Source organism: Erpetoichthys calabaricus, chromosome 1, assembly GCF_900747795.2.
Source record: "Erpetoichthys calabaricus chromosome 1, fErpCal1.3, whole genome shotgun sequence".
Taxonomy (NCBI): Eukaryota; Metazoa; Chordata; class Cladistia; order Polypteriformes; family Polypteridae; genus Erpetoichthys; species Erpetoichthys calabaricus.
The window spans coordinates 340,024,869-340,044,057 of NC_041394.2; the positions used below are offsets into that span (position 1 = coordinate 340,024,869).

At 43.2% G+C, this 19,189-nt stretch overlaps 1 protein-coding gene across 1 annotated transcript in view; it reads left to right on the forward strand.

The window, feature by feature from the left end:
• Positions 1–1,219: 1,219 nt before the first annotated feature.
• Positions 1,220–19,189, forward strand: part of LOC114666964 (zinc finger protein OZF-like) — a 28,383-nt gene continuing 10,413 nt past the window's right edge. The window contains exons 1-2 of the mRNA XM_051927129.1: positions 1,220–1,357; positions 14,224–14,638. Of these exons, the coding sequence (XP_051783089.1) occupies positions 14,257–14,638 (382 nt within the window). The 5' untranslated portion in view covers positions 1,220–1,357; positions 14,224–14,256. The remainder of the gene's footprint in view (positions 1,358–14,223; positions 14,639–19,189) is intronic.

The following is a 19,189-nucleotide window of genomic DNA, read 5'->3' on the forward strand; positions in this document are numbered from 1 at the left end:
GTTATCCAACACACTACGCGCAGAATTTGAAAAGCAACCACCTTAGTCAGTTGAGCCACAATCAACTGTGATGGCGTCTTTTCTTCTTAGCGAATTCGTTACTTTTGTGCTCCACAAAATATTGTAAAGTATTAATAAATGAAATATCTCGATACTTGATCGAATAATAACATCTGTTGACTTAAGGGTTTCATCTTTCTTTCTCAAATGTGCTTGCCTACATTATTGCAAAGTACGGGATTAAACCTTTATTTTCTGTCTACTCCGTTTTAATTAAGTCAGAACAAAGAAAACATTTAAGGATAAATAACAATGCTCGTTTTCAGTTTGTGTGTGTGTGTGTGTTTTTAACTACAACCAGGGCCGGATTTTCCTATAGGCTAACTAGGCTTCAGCCTAGGGCCTCAAGATCAAGAGGGGACTACATTCAAATTGTTAGCAAAATTTTATTATCTCTCATGTAATTTACAAACTTAAAAATGGAAGGTGAAAGGGTCTCATAAGTGGAATAGCCCAGGGCCTCTTTTCATATAAATCCGGCCCTGACTACAACATTAGTGCCGTGGAACCCCAAACGTAGGGCTGTTAAATGTGATTTCTAATAATAGGAGCAATAATAATGATAGAGTGTAAAAGTGAATATTCATTGAAAGAGACGGGGCTCCAAGAGTGAGGCGTCTTCTTTTGTTTAACTCTTGCTATCGTATAGTACATTCTGCCTGTCGGCGTTAGCAGCTAAAAAGTAAAAGCAATAGAGTTTTAACGGACGTCATTGAAGCTGATCATGAGTTTGTGTAACGTTAAAGAAAATGGCCAGGAGGTATCACAAGAGAGCTAAGTGTCAAATGCAAACGATTTCCGACACAAATGATTCAAATGTTTCTATGCTTCATGAGGCTTCACTCCGCCCATCACTAGCTGCTGTTCCTTTATTAATTTATTTGAGTTTCCATGCTGTGAACGCGAGACGAGAGTCCTGCACGCTCCGAGACAGTTGAAAGTGCCACGCATGCGCATAAATTACAAGTCTTTTGACCCTCCGCCTATCTCTAAGCATTCATCATTAAAACGTTGTGAACATGCATAATAATCCTAAACTGGCCTCCTCGATATATGGCATAATTAGATAGAATAGCTGTTAAGTTTCACAGCACATACTCGAGTTTTTAATTTCGCGTTCAACTTGAACTGTCAAATGTAGCTATGGTCGCGTGCGGCTGACGTCATCCAGACCGACGGCTACTGAAACAACGCTGTCTCCCCGCATTGTAGCGACAGACACACGGGAGGAAGACTGGAGGAGTGAGGCAGGAGTTTCAATGAGGTTAGAGCTTTTCACATCGTCGACAGACAAAGGGTAAGTGCTCCGGGTTTGGGGGCGCACTTTACGGATGTGTGAGTTTAAATTCGCGCAATTCAGACTTACCGCACGCGACTTGATTGAGAGGCGCGCGGCGCGTTCGTGTTCTTCAGCTGTGCTGCGAACTTTGCTCGAGTGAATCCCCCTGGGACCTCCCACGTGCTGTTGCGTTCATTGGTGTTTGAGTCACAGATTCACTTCACGAGTCCCGTTTATGCTTTAAAGCACCCAGAAGCAACTTGCTTCATAATCAAAAGACTGGGGACTCTTTAGGATGTTTGGTCTGGGGTGGCCCATCTTAACCAGCGCCACTGTGTTATCAGACCAGTCCAGTTTGTTGTTAATGTTAACTCCCAGGTAGTTGTAGCTCTACACCATATATACGGTCTCCCCATAAATGGTGACTGGTCTCAGAGGCTCTTTGGCGCGCCTGAAGTCCACCAGCAGCTCTTTTGTTTTCCTGATGTTGAGTTGCAGAGCACACAGAGGTCTGGAGTGTTAGGGGAGGACTGGACTGACAAGAATGAGTCAAACCTGTTGGAAGATCTGCTTCCATACTGATGCTCTGTGTAAGAAAGGACAGAGCCGACTATACTTCCTTAGAAGGCTGGCGTCCTTCAACATCTGCAATAAGATGCTGCAGATGTTCTTTCGGACGGTTGTGGCGAGCGCCCTCTTCTACGCGGTGGTGTGCTGGGGAGGCAGCATAAAGAAGAGGGACGCCTCACGCCTGGACAAACTGGTGAGGAAGGCAGGCTCTATTGTAGGCACGGAGCTGGACAGTTTGACATCTGTGGCAGAGCGACTGGTGCTGAGCAGGCTCGTGTCAATTATGGAGAATCCACTGCATCCACTAAACACTATCATCTCCAGACAGAGGAGCAGCTTCAGCGACAGACTGCTGTCACTTTCCTGCTCCACTGACAGACTGAGGAGTTCGTTCCTCCATCACACTATGTACTCTTCAATTCCACCCCGGGGTGGAGGGGAAGGGGTAAACGTTAACATTATTCAAAGTTATTGTCTGTCTGTATACCTGCATTGTTATCACTCTTTAATATCTTCTTTATCAGTATGCAACTGCCGGAGTATGTGAATTTCCACTTGGGATTAATAAAGTATCTATCTATCTATCTATCTATCTATCTATCTATCTATCTATCTATCTATCTATCTATCTATCTATCTATCTATCTATCTATCTATCTATCTATCTATCTATCTATCTATCTATCTATCTATCTAATTAGGTCTGTGCATGTTCCCTTCCTCTGCATGTTTTACAGCTGCCAGTGATAATCCTTACTCCATTCCACACTTCCTTCATGTTGTTTTGTTGTAACTTGTGGTCACGTTTGTCTCTGTAGTGGGCTTTCCCCTGACGGAGCTGCTGCTTCAGCTCTGACTGCACCTGCTTGATTTCATCTTTATCTCCAGACCTGCAGGTTCTCTTCTTCATACTCCTTAGGCTTTCAAGTTTTTTGTGATCCATCGTTTGTTGTTAGGGAAACAGCACACTGCCTTTGTGAGGACTGCATTACCCTCACAAAACTTGATGTGATCTGTGATACAGTGGCTGCGACCCTCACTGTCCTGGCTGTGAGACTCACTAAGCATACATGAAACATGGTTAAAGAGCCCAGAAATTGTGATGAAAGCACAGAGATGGTGAGTAGAGAGTGCTTATTCCAGAATATACTGTGTCTGTTGTGATTGTGAATCTGCCGAGGGAGGGAAGTAAACTATCGGCACAATGGCATGTGAAAACTGTCTTAGAATATAGCAAGGTTGTAAGCCTACCCCCCTCCCCGCAATACATTCAGGTCTGGTGCTTTAATTGTAGTGTCTGGTGTTGCCGTTGTTGTGAATGAAAAATGGTGCAAGTCCACTTTCTTTCTTCCTACCACTTTCACTTCATCTTCTGTCTGCCCACACAATTTTAAATCCGTCCAGCCCACCCACAGAGTCTAGTGTTTCAGCTCTAAGCCTCGTCTCAGTGAAGCAAATGAGACTGCTGAGTTTGTATTCCCTTTGACGTCTGACCAGCGTTGAGAGCTCATCCATTTTATTCATTAGGGATCTTACATTGCCCATGATGACAGAAGGCAGCCATGGTCTGTGCTTCTTCTCTTGTTGTGGTGTTGGACACCTGGGGCCTCATGTATAACGTCGTGCGTAGAACTCACACTATAACATGGTGTAAGCACAAAAGCGGGAATGTGCGTACGCACAGAAAAATCCAGATGCAGGAATCTGTGCGTACACAAACTTCCACGTTCTTCTGCTGCATAAATCCAGATCAGTGTGAAAAGTAACGCACGTGCACGCGCCTTCTGTCCCGCCCCAACTCCTCCCAGAATTACACCTCTTTGAATATGCAAATCAATATAAATAGCCTTCTGTGAAAAGACAATGGGAAAGGAACGGGGGAAAATCTAAGAATTTCAGCGAATACCAAGTGGAGGCAAAGGAAAAACGTACTGTTTGTTGGTTTAAACAGTGGTATAATCAACAAAAGGAAGCTGATCGAGTGACAGAGTGTCGGAGAAACTCGAAGGCTCAACTTCACAAAGTCGCACAGTGCCCGAAATAAAAAAGAAGTAGTCACATATCAAAGTCGCAGTGAAAAGGTGAGTGGTAGCCCACCGTCTGACTGTCATATGAAAGCTTATTAGGGTACAGACAAAAAAAAATAGGCAGACAGTGGGAAAAAAGCACAAAATGTCAACTTTAATCTCGAAATTTCCACTTTAATCACGTAGTTTATTTTGCCATTAAAGTAGAACATCATAAACTTCATCTTAAAATCGTTTAATTTACTAGTTTCTCAAATTCCATTGTAACTAAAGTGGCACATTAAATGCTTTGTTCTGTATTTGATCTTCTATGTGCTCTACATGTGTGAATCACTACCTGCTTCTTAAACAGGCTTTCTCTTTCTCCGACAGGACACATAATCCATTACATTCGTGATATTATAGCTCTCTGAATAATTAAAATACTGAGATGTATACGTGATATCTTTTCATGATGATAGGAATGAAAGCATGTTATTAAACATGGGAACACAGTGGCGCAGTGATTGTTCATATCTCACACAAGAGGCTTTCTGCGCCATGTGCGACCTTCGATGAAATAATTTATTACAGAAGTACTGTCTCTTTCAAACGTACTAACCTCCAATTCCTGTCCTTACTTTTCTTTCTCCAAAAACTCAATCGCCACACAATCAGCTATGTAATAGACGTGAAGCCATCTGTAAGCTTGGAACGCCGATTCTTCAAAACTTTTAAGGAACATTGAAATATCTTTGTAGTACATGTTTAATTATTATATCCGTCTATCCTTCCAGTGTCGCATCAGCACCAGCAATAATACAACGCAATGCTGGAACAATCCCTGAACTAGCTAGCGCTGCGGCACCGTGTCCTCACATGTTTAATTATTAACAATACAGATTATTTAAATGAAGTTAAAGTTTTATCTGTATAATATAATCAACATATTTTGCTGCATTTCATCTTAAAAATGATATCGTCATCATACGCGCTTTATAAAATGGCTCAGGTTGTGCAATATTACAACTGTAGTGCAAGTTTACAGTGAGGTAATTGTACTTATAAGTACAAACAGTTCTACAAGGAGCACTTGATGGACTGATTGAGTGCGTTTATAGTTGTTGGGATGAAACGTTTTCTAAACCGCGAAGTCCGTACAGGAAGGTCTCTGAAGCGTTTTGCCGTGGCTGAGGCAGCGTCTGCTTAATGTTGTATACCGATAATTGTCTTTCCAATTAGCTGCTGCTGTGATTCCCCACTCAGATACAGTGATATAAATACTCCGAGTGGTGCAGTGAGAGTAATATGGAAAAAGATGATCTGCTGTGGCAGCCCTTAACGGGAGCAGCTGACAGAAGAAGATGCATTGAGAGTTACAATGCTAAAGCAGTTATGGTATTTGGAATACTATGGCTATTACCTGGACCATTACATTGCTGCAGGTTAATTACAATCAGATGCATTATACTAATAAACAATATGCAGTTAGTTTCAGTGTATTTATAAAGCCGCGTCAGGAAAGTGGAGCTAAGAAAGAAAGGGTGACCACACAGGAACAGTAGCACTGCTTTGACGCTGGGTGCCGCCAGTCTGCAAAACCGAACAGAGAAATTGCGTACGCCAGGGTATGAGGTACCGTGGAAATGTGCGTGGGTTTACGCCAAGTTTAGGTTTTATACATCGCGATTTGAACGTGGAAACGTGAGTATGCAACATTTCTGTGCGTACGCACCATTTATACATGAGGCCCCTGCTCTTTTATCCTCAACTTCCATTCTGTAGCTCTGCTGGCAGCCCAGAAATTAGATCAGGCACTCTGGGAGACAAAGGGCGCAGGTCTGGCAGTTACTGTTGCAGATAGGTGAGTCAAACCTTCCTCACCACTTTGGTTATCCAAGTTCTTTACTAAAAAAAATAAGAACAACAAAGAAAAACAAACATGGGTGTTGCTGTTGGATGTGGCCATTCGTGGCAGCAATGGATGTTGCTTTTTAAAATCCATGCATTGCTTGAATGGACAATTACAGATATATGAAAGTTATTTGTGCTTTTTTAAATTTTTATGAAATATTGTAAACCCCAATGTTTCAGTGCTAAAGCCAAACCAGTAATGCCTGTTAGTGAGTATTAGAAGTTAATAGAGATTTGAGGTTTGTGTTACTGCTTCACAGTATTAGCAGACTGAATTTGATTCTCAGCATGTTCTTTAAGTCTCTTTGCAGTTTCCATGTCTGCTCTTTAATTCTTATTTTTTCCACTTCTCTAAAGATGCTCACGTTTAGAGGCCTGGCAAATCTAACTTATCTTGGTGTGGTCGTGGACTTGAATGTGACTGTACCCTATGATGGTTTATAGCTCGTCCCTGACATGTACAGGTACTCTGGTTTTTGCCCCAAATCTCACTAACGTCTGTTTGTATTTCTTTTTGTACTGGACTGTGGTCATGAGGTGGAAGCTAATTCCAATTTGGTGACTGCTACATGTAACTGTATCACGCAGAGCCCAACCAGGCTGTGTGGGTCACCCCTGTGTCCTACACTTATGTGAACACCTCTGTCAGGAATGGCATCCGTCTTCAATTAAATAACACTTAATAGTTCTCAAAATCAAAACAGGTGTACTTATAGTTTGATGTGAGTGAGGCTTTGTTCGTTTCTTGGTTGGCTTTCTCCAAACACTTGGAAAGATCTTCAACATGCTTTCTTTTGTTTTAGGAGCTTGTCTCCTTTTCCGTCGTGGTCACACCTTCTGCAGTTTCTTTTGAGGTTCCACACTCCATGTCAGTCCTGTTGTTGCTACCAACGTCATGTCTTCTGAGGAATTGGTGATCGGTTCTTTGCCATAATGAGCAAGATGATTGTGTGGCCTTTAAGATACCATCTCCGCTTGTGCACTAGCTATTCTTCAGCAAGGTTTAGGCTAATGTCACCCTCATCCAACTCCAGTGCAGACAGGTCTTCCACCTTTCCAATCAAGCACAGTTGCCCCTCTGAGTAAAGCGAATGCTCCAACTTCTGTTAAGGCCAAACCCTGTAAACTATGGACAGCCAAAGTTATGGCCAGTCTGAGAGCTGTAAGCTTGATGAGATGATCTGTCTCTTATAAGTGTTTTTAAAGGATGGAATAGAGGTCTTGTTGAGATTGGTTTCTGGAGTTTGCATAAGTCCATCCTCTTGAATGACCACTGGTGCAAAGTGCAGTCCATCAGTGTTACGCATCTTTGATTTATGGTCCTTTGTTTGAACTTGAGTGTCCAGCTTGTGCCTCTGAGAGACGTCCTTGGATGTTAACATGGTCTGGTATCGATTGTCTTATCAGGTAAGGCATGAAGGCTGCATTCAGGTGAGGGGCCCGGCCATGGAAACAAGAGTTTTTAGCTGGCAATACGAGTGTCAGGCAGCAGGCATTTTAAAACAGGAATTGTGTTCTAGCCATGTTAAAAATGGTAATGTCAGTCTGTCCTACACTGCTGTTGACAAAGCTATCCAAAATAAAGACGGGTTGATTGTCACACCGTACACTGGCCTGTCCCACACAATTCATTATCTCTTTGTCTGTAAATACGTTTTCACAACTCTCGATTATTCGTAGCCAAAATTCATTATTCAAATTGAAAACCTGCTTTTCAGTATTTACACCTGAAAACTAATGATGGCTGATGCTGTTGGTTTTCTTTTCGATCCGATACCAGGTGATACTGAGGGCAGTATTGCCAATGTTGATACCAATACTGATGCAACCAGAGTGTCATCTTGTAAGAATGGTTAATCTTCTATAAAAGCTTAGTCTGTGTAGACATCAAAAAGGCACATTTTAAACACTTTGCATTAGTAGACTATTACATACAGTGCCAAAGATCAGACTTGTTTGCTTGTTTATTAACTGAAATTTTTAAACGTGTTCAGTTCCTGCAAATGATCTGTGAAAGACCAACAAGCTTTAGTGTTATGTGTGTTTTTGAAAAATATGTAAAAAGCATGCATTTTTGGGCTCAACAAATGACATTTTTATTTTTTACTGTAAAAAGTGCAAAACACACAGTGTGAAGTGTAAAAAGTATAATAACGATGCAAATACCAAGCGAGTGTCACTTTCGGATCATCAGAATCTCTTTCGGTTTCACTGTCCATTTCAATTGCACTGCCTGAAGACAGATTCACTTCGTCAGCACTGCTGATGAGAGGCTCCCCAACAGCACTTCTTGTATCCCTGGCAAGAGCGGGCAACACTTGGGCTGCTGAAAAACTTGAGAAGCCATTGTTGCCCAAGTAACACTCAGGGCTGCCGCTTTTAGCTCTGATTTTTACAGCCCGAGTGTAATCCCTCCTCCATCGCGGGGGTTGCGTTCCAGAGCCACCCGCGAAATAAGAAAATCCGCGAAGTAGAAACCATATGTTTATATGGTTATTTTTATATTGTCATGCTCGGGTCACAGATTTGCGCAGAAACACAGGAGGTTATAGAGAGACAGGAACGTTATTCAAACACTGCAAACAAACATTTGTCTCTTTTTCAAAAGTTTAAACTGTGCTCCATGACAAGACAGAGATGACAGTTCTGTCTCACAATTAAAAGAATGCAAACATATCTTCCTCTTCAAAGGAGTGCGCGTCAGGAGCACAGACTGTCAGAAAGACAGAGGAAAGCAAACAAATCAATAGGGCTGTTTGGCTTTTAAGTATGCGAAGCACCGCGGCACAAAGCTGTTGAAGGCGGCAGCTCAAACCCCCTCCGTCAGGAGCAGACAAAGAGAGAGAGAGAGAGAGATAGAGAGAGACAGACAGACAGAGAAAAACAAACAAGCAAAAATCAATACGTGCCCTTTGAGCTTTTAAGTATGCGAAGCACCGTGCAGCATGTCCTTTCACGAAGCAACTGCACACAGAAGGTAGCAACGTGAAGATAATCTTTCAGCATTTTTAGACGAGCGTCCGTATCGTCTAGGTGTGCGAACAGCCCCCCTGCTCAATCCCCCTACGTCAGGATCAGAGGAAGTCAGCGCAAGAGAGAGAGAGAGAAAGTAAGTTGGGTAGCTTCTCAGCCATCTGCCAATAGCGTCCCTTGTATGAAATCAACTGGGCAAACCAACTGAGGAAGCATGTACCAGAAATTAAGACCCATTGTCCTCAGAAATCCGCGAACCAGCAAAAAATCCGCGATATATATTTAAATATGCTTACATATAAAATCCGCGATAGAGTGAAGCCGCGAAGCGCGAAATAGCGAGGGATCACTGTAATAGTTTTTTTTTTTTTTTTTTTTTTTTTTTTTTTTACACACTGGACATAATAAATACAGAATGTTTGAAAATGTGGTGTTCTAAGTATGTCGATTCATCAAGCTATAACTATAATTTACTCCTCACTAAAAGAAGACATTGTTTTTTGTCTATTCAAACAATTAGAAGACCCTACATCAGTTTACAGTACTAACATTCCTGGGTACTGCCGGCCTTTCTGGCTTCTTTAAGCATCAACTGCAGCCCTTCGGCTGCTGTGCCAGGCTCTTTTCCCTGAATGTTTGTGCTCTTTTCTGATTGCCACTGTAATAGCTCCTCATGTTTGGCAGTGTGTCTGACTGTCATGAGTTTTACCAGGTTTGTCATATTGCCATAATAACATACAGCCTCTGACACCTATCCCATTTTTGATTCATTATTTCTCAGTGTAGTAAAATAAATCCAAAGAAAGCCCCGCTTTCTTTTGCCCGCTGCCTCACATTCACAGTCACACGGCTTTGGCTGGTGGACCGCAGCACTTCCAGTGTGAATGCAGGACAATGAAAAGTGAAAAGCGCACAAGGAAAAGTACTCCCACTTTACACAACATGTTTAATAATCATGCTCTCACCATCAAATGCTTTTTAAAAATAGTTTCTAATGAACTTGCAAATTATCAAAAATGTGTAAAATCGATACTTTTAATGTGATTATCAGTGTTTAAATCAAAAGGTCAGGATCCCATCCACAGGGAATGCACAATCCAGTGTGTTTTTTCGTGCTGGTCCCAAGCACAGATACTGTAAATGGGGAGGGTTACGTCAGGAAGTGCATCAGGTATAAAACTTTGCCAGAACAATATATGAACAACAATACAAATTTGCTTGGCATGACATAAGGACAGTGGATAGATGAAAAGGAAACCCAGTGGTGGAATGGGGAAGTACAGGAGAGTATACAGAGAAAGAGGATGGCAAAGAAGAAGTGGGATAGTCAGAGAGATGCAGAAAGTAGACAAGAGTACAAGGAGATAAGGCACAAGGTGAAGAGAGAGGTGACGAAGACTAAAGAAAAGATGTATGAGAGGTTGGACACTAAGGAGGGAGAAAAGGACCGATGGGCTAGACAGCGGGACCAAGCTGGGAAAGATGTGCATCAGGTTAGGGTAATAAAGTATAAAGATGGTAACATACTTACAAGCGAGGAGAGTGTGTTGAGCAGATTGAAAGAGTACTTTGAGAGGCTGATGAGTGAAGAGAAAGAGAGAAGGTTGGATGTTGTGGACATAGTGAATGAGGAAGTGCAACGGATTAGCAAGGAACAAGTAAAGACAGCTATGAAGAGGATGAAGAATGGAAAGGCCGTTGGTCCAGATGACATACAGTACCTGTGGAAGCATGGAGGTGTTTAGGAGAGATGGCAGTGGAGTTTTTAACCAGATTGTTTAATGGAATCTTGGAAAGTGAGATGATGCCTGAGGAGTGGAGAAGAAGTGTACTGTTGCCAATATTTAAGAATAAGGGGGATGTGCAGGAATGTAGTAACTACAGGGGGATAAAATTGATGAGCCACAGCATGAAGTTATGGGAAAGAGTAGTGGAAGCTCGGTTAATAAGTGAGGTGATTAGTGAGCAGCAGTATGGTTTCATGCCAGAAAAGAGCTTGGTTTGGGGTGGGGGGGGTGCATGTTTTTTTCCTGGTGAATTTTTGTGTGCTTTTTAAATTTGTAAATCACCTCACAACACTTTTTAATTTTTTCCTCGCAGTATTTCAATTGAGTTATCTTTATTAGTTTTCTGTAATTTTGACACTAGGTTTGACTCGCCTTGTACTTTGTTTGACTTGTAAACCCACACATAGCAACACTGATCAGGTGGTGGTTCAGGCTTTAGTACAACATCCACCCATCCATCCATTTTCCAACCCGCTGAATCCGAACACAGGGTCACGGGGGTCTGCTGGAGCCAATCCCAGCCAACACAGGGCACAAGACAGGAACCAATCCCGGGCAGGGTGCCAACCCACCGCAGGACACACACAAACACACCCACACACCAAGCACACACTAGGGACAATTTAGAATCGCCAATCCACCTAACCTGCATGTCTTTGGACTGTGGGAGGAAACCGGAGCGCCCGGAGGAAACCCACGCAGACACGGGGAGAACATGCAAACTCCACGCAGGGAGGACCCGGGAATCGAACCCAGGTCCCCAGGTCTCCCAACTGCGAGGCAGCAGCGCTACCCACTGCGCCACCGTGCCGCCCTTTAGTACAACATTTTAAACCAATTCTTAGTAATAAAAGTGCCTCTCATTTCTCCTTCTCAGATTGCTTTTTGGAAGGAAGTCAGTTTTGTAGTTTTTATGAACAGTTTGAAAGTGCCTTTCCACATTTTCCTTCTTTGGAATAGCGATGATAGATTGACAGATCAGACAAACACACTTCAATTGTGACATTGTGAGAAAAAAAAGTCTTCCTCCCATTCCGCATGTCAGCCTCCCCCTACCAATTTCTTTTTTCGTATCCCTTCTTTAGTCAATATAAATTGGAAGGCTAACTAGATCACTTAGATAGCCGGAGTTTTGCAGTAGCTCATGCATTTGATCATGCGTGCAGGATGACCAGTGTGTTAGAAGAAAAGAGATCTCAGACTGGCCATCCTGTATGTCAATCAAGTGGCAAATGCCATAGGGAGGAGATATGACAGACTAACATCTAAAAAATGTTTTTGAATGCAACGCGATCTATTTGCACTACCTTTCCAATCTACCGATTAGGCACCCTTGCAGTAAGCAAAATTCATGGCCTTCTTTACTACAATTAAACTTTTAAACACTATTAGTGTCTATCTCTGTAATGGCGGTGTAATAAAGGATGTCATAATGGCTCAAGTCGGGTCAATTAGCAATTCACTTTGGCAGAAGGGAAATTCACAGTTAGACAGAATCAAACGCTTCAAAATGGGAACGAGAGGTTCTATAAAATCTGTTACTGCAATGAAACATCATGATTGGCTCAACAGGTGAAAGGGTGACTGAGCAGCAATTTTCTGATTGGTTTTAGTCAGTTAGCTGACAGGGGTCGCCAAGTCCGGTCTTGGAGGACCACCGTGGCTGCAGGTTTTCATTCTAACCCTTTTTAATTAAGTGCCCTGTTTGTGCTGTTAATTAACTTCTTGTGAATTCATTTTAATTGATTTACTTTTAAGATTTTTTTCTCCTTCGTTCCTCTTTATTGCTTCATTTCTTCCTTAAATGGCACCCAAACCGAAATGAAATGTGAAGTAAGGGAGCCAACAGAAGACCAACAGGGCCTCAAACTCCAACAGGCTGCTTAATAAGGTGCCAAGTCTTGTCCAGTTCTTTAATTCCATGTCTTGTGGCTGCTCTCGTGGTGCATTAGCAGACTTTTCCAAAATTGTTGGTGTTCTCTTTCTAAGAGTGCTGTTAAAATGTTTTGAGGACCTGAGCAGATCAACATTCCTGAGACCGTCATCTTTCTTTATTTTCAGATATTGTATGATGGACACCAGTTGTTTTGTCTCATTTTGTATCTTATTACTGTTTGGCAGCTAATTAAGGAAAAATAAACAATTAAGGGGTCTGAGTCTTCAAGAGCAAATCAATTAAAATTAGTTCAAAAGAAGTTAATTAGCAGCAAGAACATGTCACTTATTCAGAAAAGGGTTAGAATGAAAAGTTGCAGCCACGGTGGTCCTCCAGGACTGGAGTTGGCGACCCCTGAGTTAACAGGCAGTGGTCTTTGTCTGCCATCAAATATCAAAGGTAACCATCGTTAACGACACTTCAGCCTAAAGCCAATGCCACATTACTTGACTATTTGTCCTGAGGCACATCTGATTTACCATCTGCAATTGCTGATCTTATCACCTGACCACGTTAATGTAAACAATTGAAAATCTCTGCCTATGTCACATTTAGTGATTGTGTGCCAACCATTCAGCAGAGTCGTGCTCACCCCTGTTCCTAACAGCCAATAGCATGCTGTCTGATGAAGCCCATGGTGTACAAAGGGTTAACAGCTGCAGCTGTTCAGCGGCCATCTCTGCCATTTATTTATTTTTCCCTTTTATTATGGAAACATGAGACATTAGAAAGGTTAGGGTTCAAAACCTGCATGTTTCGTATTCCTCTTCACTTAATTCTGTGCCTTCTATTTAAGGAGAACATTCATTGGTTGTGAGCTGTCCTGCACACACAGTCTGCCCCTAAGACTAAAGACAAAATCAAACCTGTTTAATTTTATCTCAGTGAGTCGCAGGCTAGTTGAAGTCAGACATTGGGTATACCACATTAGGCGACCAGATTCACAGGAACACACTGGCATCTGCCTCCATCTCACTAAGCTTTACAGGAAAATGGCAGGACAAGTTTCTTGTCGCGTGTTTCTTATTCCTTTTCACTTAATTCTATGCCTTCTACTTCAGGGAAACCTTCTCTGATTGTCAGATCTCCTGAACACACAGTCTGCCACTAACACTACAAATAAAATTGACCTCTTTAATTTTATCTCCGCAAGTCACAGGCTAGTTGAAGTCAATTGTTGGGTGTGTCACATTAAGAGATCAGCTTCACAGGAACACACCAGCAACTGCCTCCATCTCACTAAGATGATGTAAATGAAGGCTATGACTTAAAATTAATGGATATGTTGTCTAATGTGACATCATCCTAAGAGTGCAAAATCCAAACCCATTATTTAAGTTCCTCCTTCATTTGCCCCATTTCTTAACAAATTCCTGAGTCCTAACCTGTATAAACCTTTCTTAACATTAACTGACAACACAATTCTGGGACCCCAACATTACCGAATGTTTAATCAAAGTAGTGAATACTGTTGACACACATCTGTACAAAATGGTCGCCTTCTTCTCCTAGCCTGTTGGACCCTCCTTTCTTTCCCAAACTAATTTTTCACCTTATTTGATATGAAAAGTAATGAGTTAGTATCAACGTGCTATGAACTGCCTTACTTGACTTTAGCTTTAGCTAAGTGGAAATTTAAAAAATCGTAAGTTCTGAATGATGCCGTTTTAATTTAATTGAATCCTGTTCTTTTCACAGAGAGAAAAATCTGCCATTTACTGTAACATGTAAATGGATGTGAAAGAGGAGACGTGTGATGCCGACATGAATATCATGGAGAAAAGGACTGTAAATGTTAAGGAGGAGGACTGTGAATGGGAGAGTCTGGACATTAAGGAAGAGGACCGTGAACTGGGGTCATTGAGTATTAAACAGGAGGATGAACAGAAGTGTGTCAGCACTGAGTGTGTCAAGGAAGATGACCATAATTATGAACATCAAGATGGAGCAGTGACCGGGTTAGTCTCTTCTCATAGCAGACACTCTTCATCTCCGGAGTCTTCTACCAATGTAAAATACGAATCATTACAGTCTGATACAAAGGGGACTGAAGGAATTTCATCTGCTAAAACACAGGAGGCTCAGCCACCACCTAAGACGTCATTTAAAACAAGTAAGTGGAAAATGAAAATCGGTGTATGTTTTAGGGTCAGAGTTATGGGCCTGAAAGTGCTGTCTTGCTCTTTTTTTAAAGAGAAACTTAGACAGACTTCATCCATCCATCCATTGTCTCCCGCTTATCCGAGGTCGGGTCGCGGGGGCAGCAGCTTGAGCAGAGATGCCCAGACTTGCCTCTCCCCGGCCACTTCTTCTAGCTCTTCCGCGAGAATCCCAAGGCGTTCCCAGGCCAGTCGAGAGACATAGTCCCTCCAGCGTGTCCTGGGTCTTCCCCGGGGCCTCCTCCCGGTTAGACGTGCCCGGAACACCTCACCAGGGAGGCATCCAGGAGGCATCCTGATCAGATGCCCGAGCCACCTCATCTGACTCCTCTCGATGCGGAGGAGCAGCGGCTCTACTCTGAGCCCCTCCCGGATGACTGAGCTTCTCACCCTATCTTTAAGGGAGAGCCCAGACACCCTGCAGAGGAAACTCATTTCAGCCGCTTGTATTCGCGATCTCGTTCTTTCGGTCACTACCCATAGCTCATGACCATAGGTGAGGGTAGGAACATAGATCAACTGGTAAATTGAGAGCTTCGCCTTGCGGCTCAGCTCCTTTTTCACCACGACAGACCGATGCAGCGCCCGCATTACTGCGGATGCCGCACCGATCCACCTATCGATCTCACGCTCCATTCTTCCCTCACTCGTGAACAAGACCCCGTGATACTTGAACTCCTCCACTTGGGGCAGGATCTCGCTACCAACCCTGAGAGGGCACTCCACCCTTTTCCGGCTGAGGACCATGGTCTCAGATTTGGAGGTGCTGATTCTCATCCCAGCCGCTTCACACTCGGCTGCGTACCGATCCAGAGAGAGCTGAAGATCACGGCCTGATGAAGCAAACAGGACAACATCATCTGCAAAAAGCAGTGACCCAATCTTGAGCCCACCAAACCGGACCCCCTCAACGCCCTGGCTGCGCCTAGAAATTCTGTCCATAAAAGTTATGAACAGAATCGGTGACAAAGGGCAGCCCTGGCGAAGTCCAACTCTCACTGGAAACGGGTTCAACTTACTGCCGCAATGCGGACCAAGCTCTGGCACCGATCGTACGGGGACTGAACAGCCCTTATCAGGGGGGCAGTACCCCATACTCTCGGAGTACCCCCGTACAGGATTCCCCGAAGGACACGGTCGATTGCCTTTTCCAAGTCCACAAAACACATGTAGACTGGTTGGGCGAACTCCCATGCCCCCTCTAGGACCCTGCTAAGGGTATAGAGCTGGTCCACTGTTCCGCGACCAGGACAAAAACCACACTGTTCCTCCTGAATCCGAGGCTCGACTGTCCGACGGACCCTCCTCTCCAGGACCCCTGAATAGACTTTTCCAGGGAGACTGAGGAGTGTGATCCCTCTGTAGTTGGAACACACCCTCCGATCCCCCTTCTTAAAGAGGGGGACCACCACCCCGGTCTGCCAATCCAGAGGCACTGTCCCTGATGTACATGCGATGTTGCAGAGGCGTGTCAACCAAGACAGTCCTACAACATCCAGAGCCTTGAGGAACTACGGGCGTATCTCATCCACCCCCGGGGCCCTGCCACCAAGGAGTTTTTTGACCACCTCGGTGACCTCAGTCCCAGAGATGGGGGAGCACACCTCTGAGTCCCCAGGCTCTGCTTCCTCATTGGAAGGCATGTTAATGGGATTGAGGAGGTCTTCGAAGTACTCCCCCCACCGACCCACAACGTCCCGAGTCGAGGTCAGCAGCGCACCATCCCCACCATATACAGTGTTGACACTGCACTGCTTCCCCTTCCTGAGACGCCGGATGGTGGACCAGAATCTCCTCGAAGCCATCCGAAAGTTGTTCTCCATGGCCTCCCCAAACTCCTCCCACGCCCGAGTTTTTGCCTCAGCAACCACCAGAGCTGCATTCCGCTTGGCCTGCCGGTACCTATCAGCTGCCTCCAGGGTCCCACAGGACAAAAGGTCTAGACAGACTTTTAAACTATATTAAACCCAGCAATTTCACTACAATTTTACAGGGTTTAGAAATGTGTTGTTCTTCCATTATAGTTTGAATTATCTAAACATTCTAAACCTGTTCTTGGTAAAAAGTGTTAAACATAAAGTTGTAAGAAAAAAGTTTCATAACTCTTTGGAATTCACTTTATTTCTGCAATAATTTCTCCTAACAGTGTGGTCTGATCTTCGGTTAAGTGACCAAAAACAGACATTTAAAACTAATAACAATTAGACTTCTTGACATTGTTTAAACCTGAACAGTCCAGTTTGTGACACCTTGTCTTCACTAACTTGCCGATCCTCCTTTAGCTCCCATGACCTCCACCAAGCATTTCCTGCAGCTTCTGCTTTCCAGGGTTTTCAGTTCCTTGATGTCTCCGAGATTCCTTGAATGATCGGCTGTCTTCAGGTAAAGCCAACAAATCTTAAGCTCTGGATTCTGATTGGCTAGTCGGGAACACCAGTTTTCTTCTTTTTAAGCCTTTCTCTTGTCGATTTCTTCCATTGTTTTGTTTCATCACTTGGCTTATATTAAATTTCACTATCCAGACATGTTCCAATCAGATTTCTTTATATCAATTTTTAATTCAGTGTTACGTTGATGATGGCATCCTGTCCAGGTCCAGCTGAAGCAAAAAAAGCCCCAAACCATGATTCTACCATGAGGTGTTGGCATTCGTGTGCGGTGCGCTTTTACCTACAAACCATTGTGAAATGGGGACACAAACATGATGACATGGGGTGGCAGGCCTTCAAAAGACCCACACACCAGACCATGGGCGACATTTATAAAGCTTTGCATGGATTTGAGAATGGAAATTTGTGAAGGCAAACAAAAATGGAAAATGCGTACACTGAAAAAAAATCAGATTTATAAAACATGGCGTATGCACATTTGTACATAATTTACTTTTCATAAATCAGTTACTTTATAAACATTCACAGATGGAGCCTGCTAATCCATCTCATCTCATCTCTATGCAGTCATGATGCTGGAGAACTTCATTGGCTGGCAGAGGAGTCTCGCCCTCCTAACTTGAGACCCCACTATCTGTATTCAATTTGTTCTGAATCTGAGAGTGAAAGATCATATGTGGTATTTTAGCGCCTCTCCTCTGTGCATCTGGAAAGATGTATGAAAAAATTGTCTGAGCAGGTAGCCACTGTCAAGTGGCACATGTAATGAATGACATGATTGCTGTTACAATGAGTAGTTCAGACCATATGAAACACTACAGGGTACTTCACCAACATGCAGTTCACCACGTATAGCAGAATCACATCCGTCAAGGTTGCCTTGCCACAAAATAAATGAATCATGGGTTGAGCCAGGCCATGGAGACATGACGTTTTGTCAGCTGCATCTTTGATGACTTGTGTATCATTGGAATGTCGCTGCTTATGGTTAACAAAAGCAGCTTCAGTCTTTCTATGTGCCCTTTTTGCAATATGAGTGCTGTAAAGTGCTTCGATTGTGTTAGGAGAGCCGGACATGACTGCAAATTGCCTTTTTAATTTGACAGACACATGTCTTGTTTTATGTGTGCACACCCACACCGTACAAACACCGGCTGTAGTGCATCAGCAGGCAGTTAATGGCTTCCAGCACAGCAGACGTAATGGAGTGAAGCTTGGCCAAGGTACTGTTGAGCTGTCAGCCAGTTCACTGAGAAGTGACATCAACTAGTGATGATAAAACAGAATTACTTTAATGCAAATACATATCATTGGCACTCTTAAAGTGAATTAAAAAACATCTCTACATCATCATTTTTGAGGTGTAATATTTGTTACTTCAATGCACCTTTATAAGAACAGCTCGGTGAAATAAATTATTATGCTTGCAAGTCGCTATTTAGCTGGTTTGCCTGCATTTTACCGCTTGATTAACGGTGTCGTCATTTCTCAGTTTCACTGAAATATTGTGGATGTGTGGGTAAGAGTTGCTCTAAATATACGTTTGTTTCCCTCTCAAGTTTCCATTTGTAAATTTCGACTTGTGTGTATGCAACTTCCAATTCAAATTTCAAGTCTCACTTTCTGCGTACACAAGGTTTATAAGTGAGGGTTCAGGACCTTCACTAGCCTACCAATAGATAGAAACTTTATGAACAAGAAGAGGCAACTATTGGCGTTCCGGATAATGTTAAAAGTAGGAAAATGTTTGGCTTTGTGAAGATTCAATGGCCATTTTGGCTTCCGACCATCCCTAATTTCAGGCTGGAAATTATGTGGGCACATAGAATATATACCAGGGATAGTGACCGTGCACGTCTATGTCCAATTATCATCAAGTTGCTTTGCTATTCTGATCAAGTTACTATTCTGAAAGAGGCACACAAAAATACAAATGTAACCTCTGAAGGATGGAAGATGTACGTTTATTGCCAGTTACTCAGTCCACACCACACAAGAGCACATCTTTGGTGAACAAAAAAGGCTCCACAAGTTGGTCTTTCTGTTTCCCTGATTTATCTGGCCAAGGCACAAACTTTCTTCCCAGGAGGGCAGTGGCTGTTCACCGAGCCACAA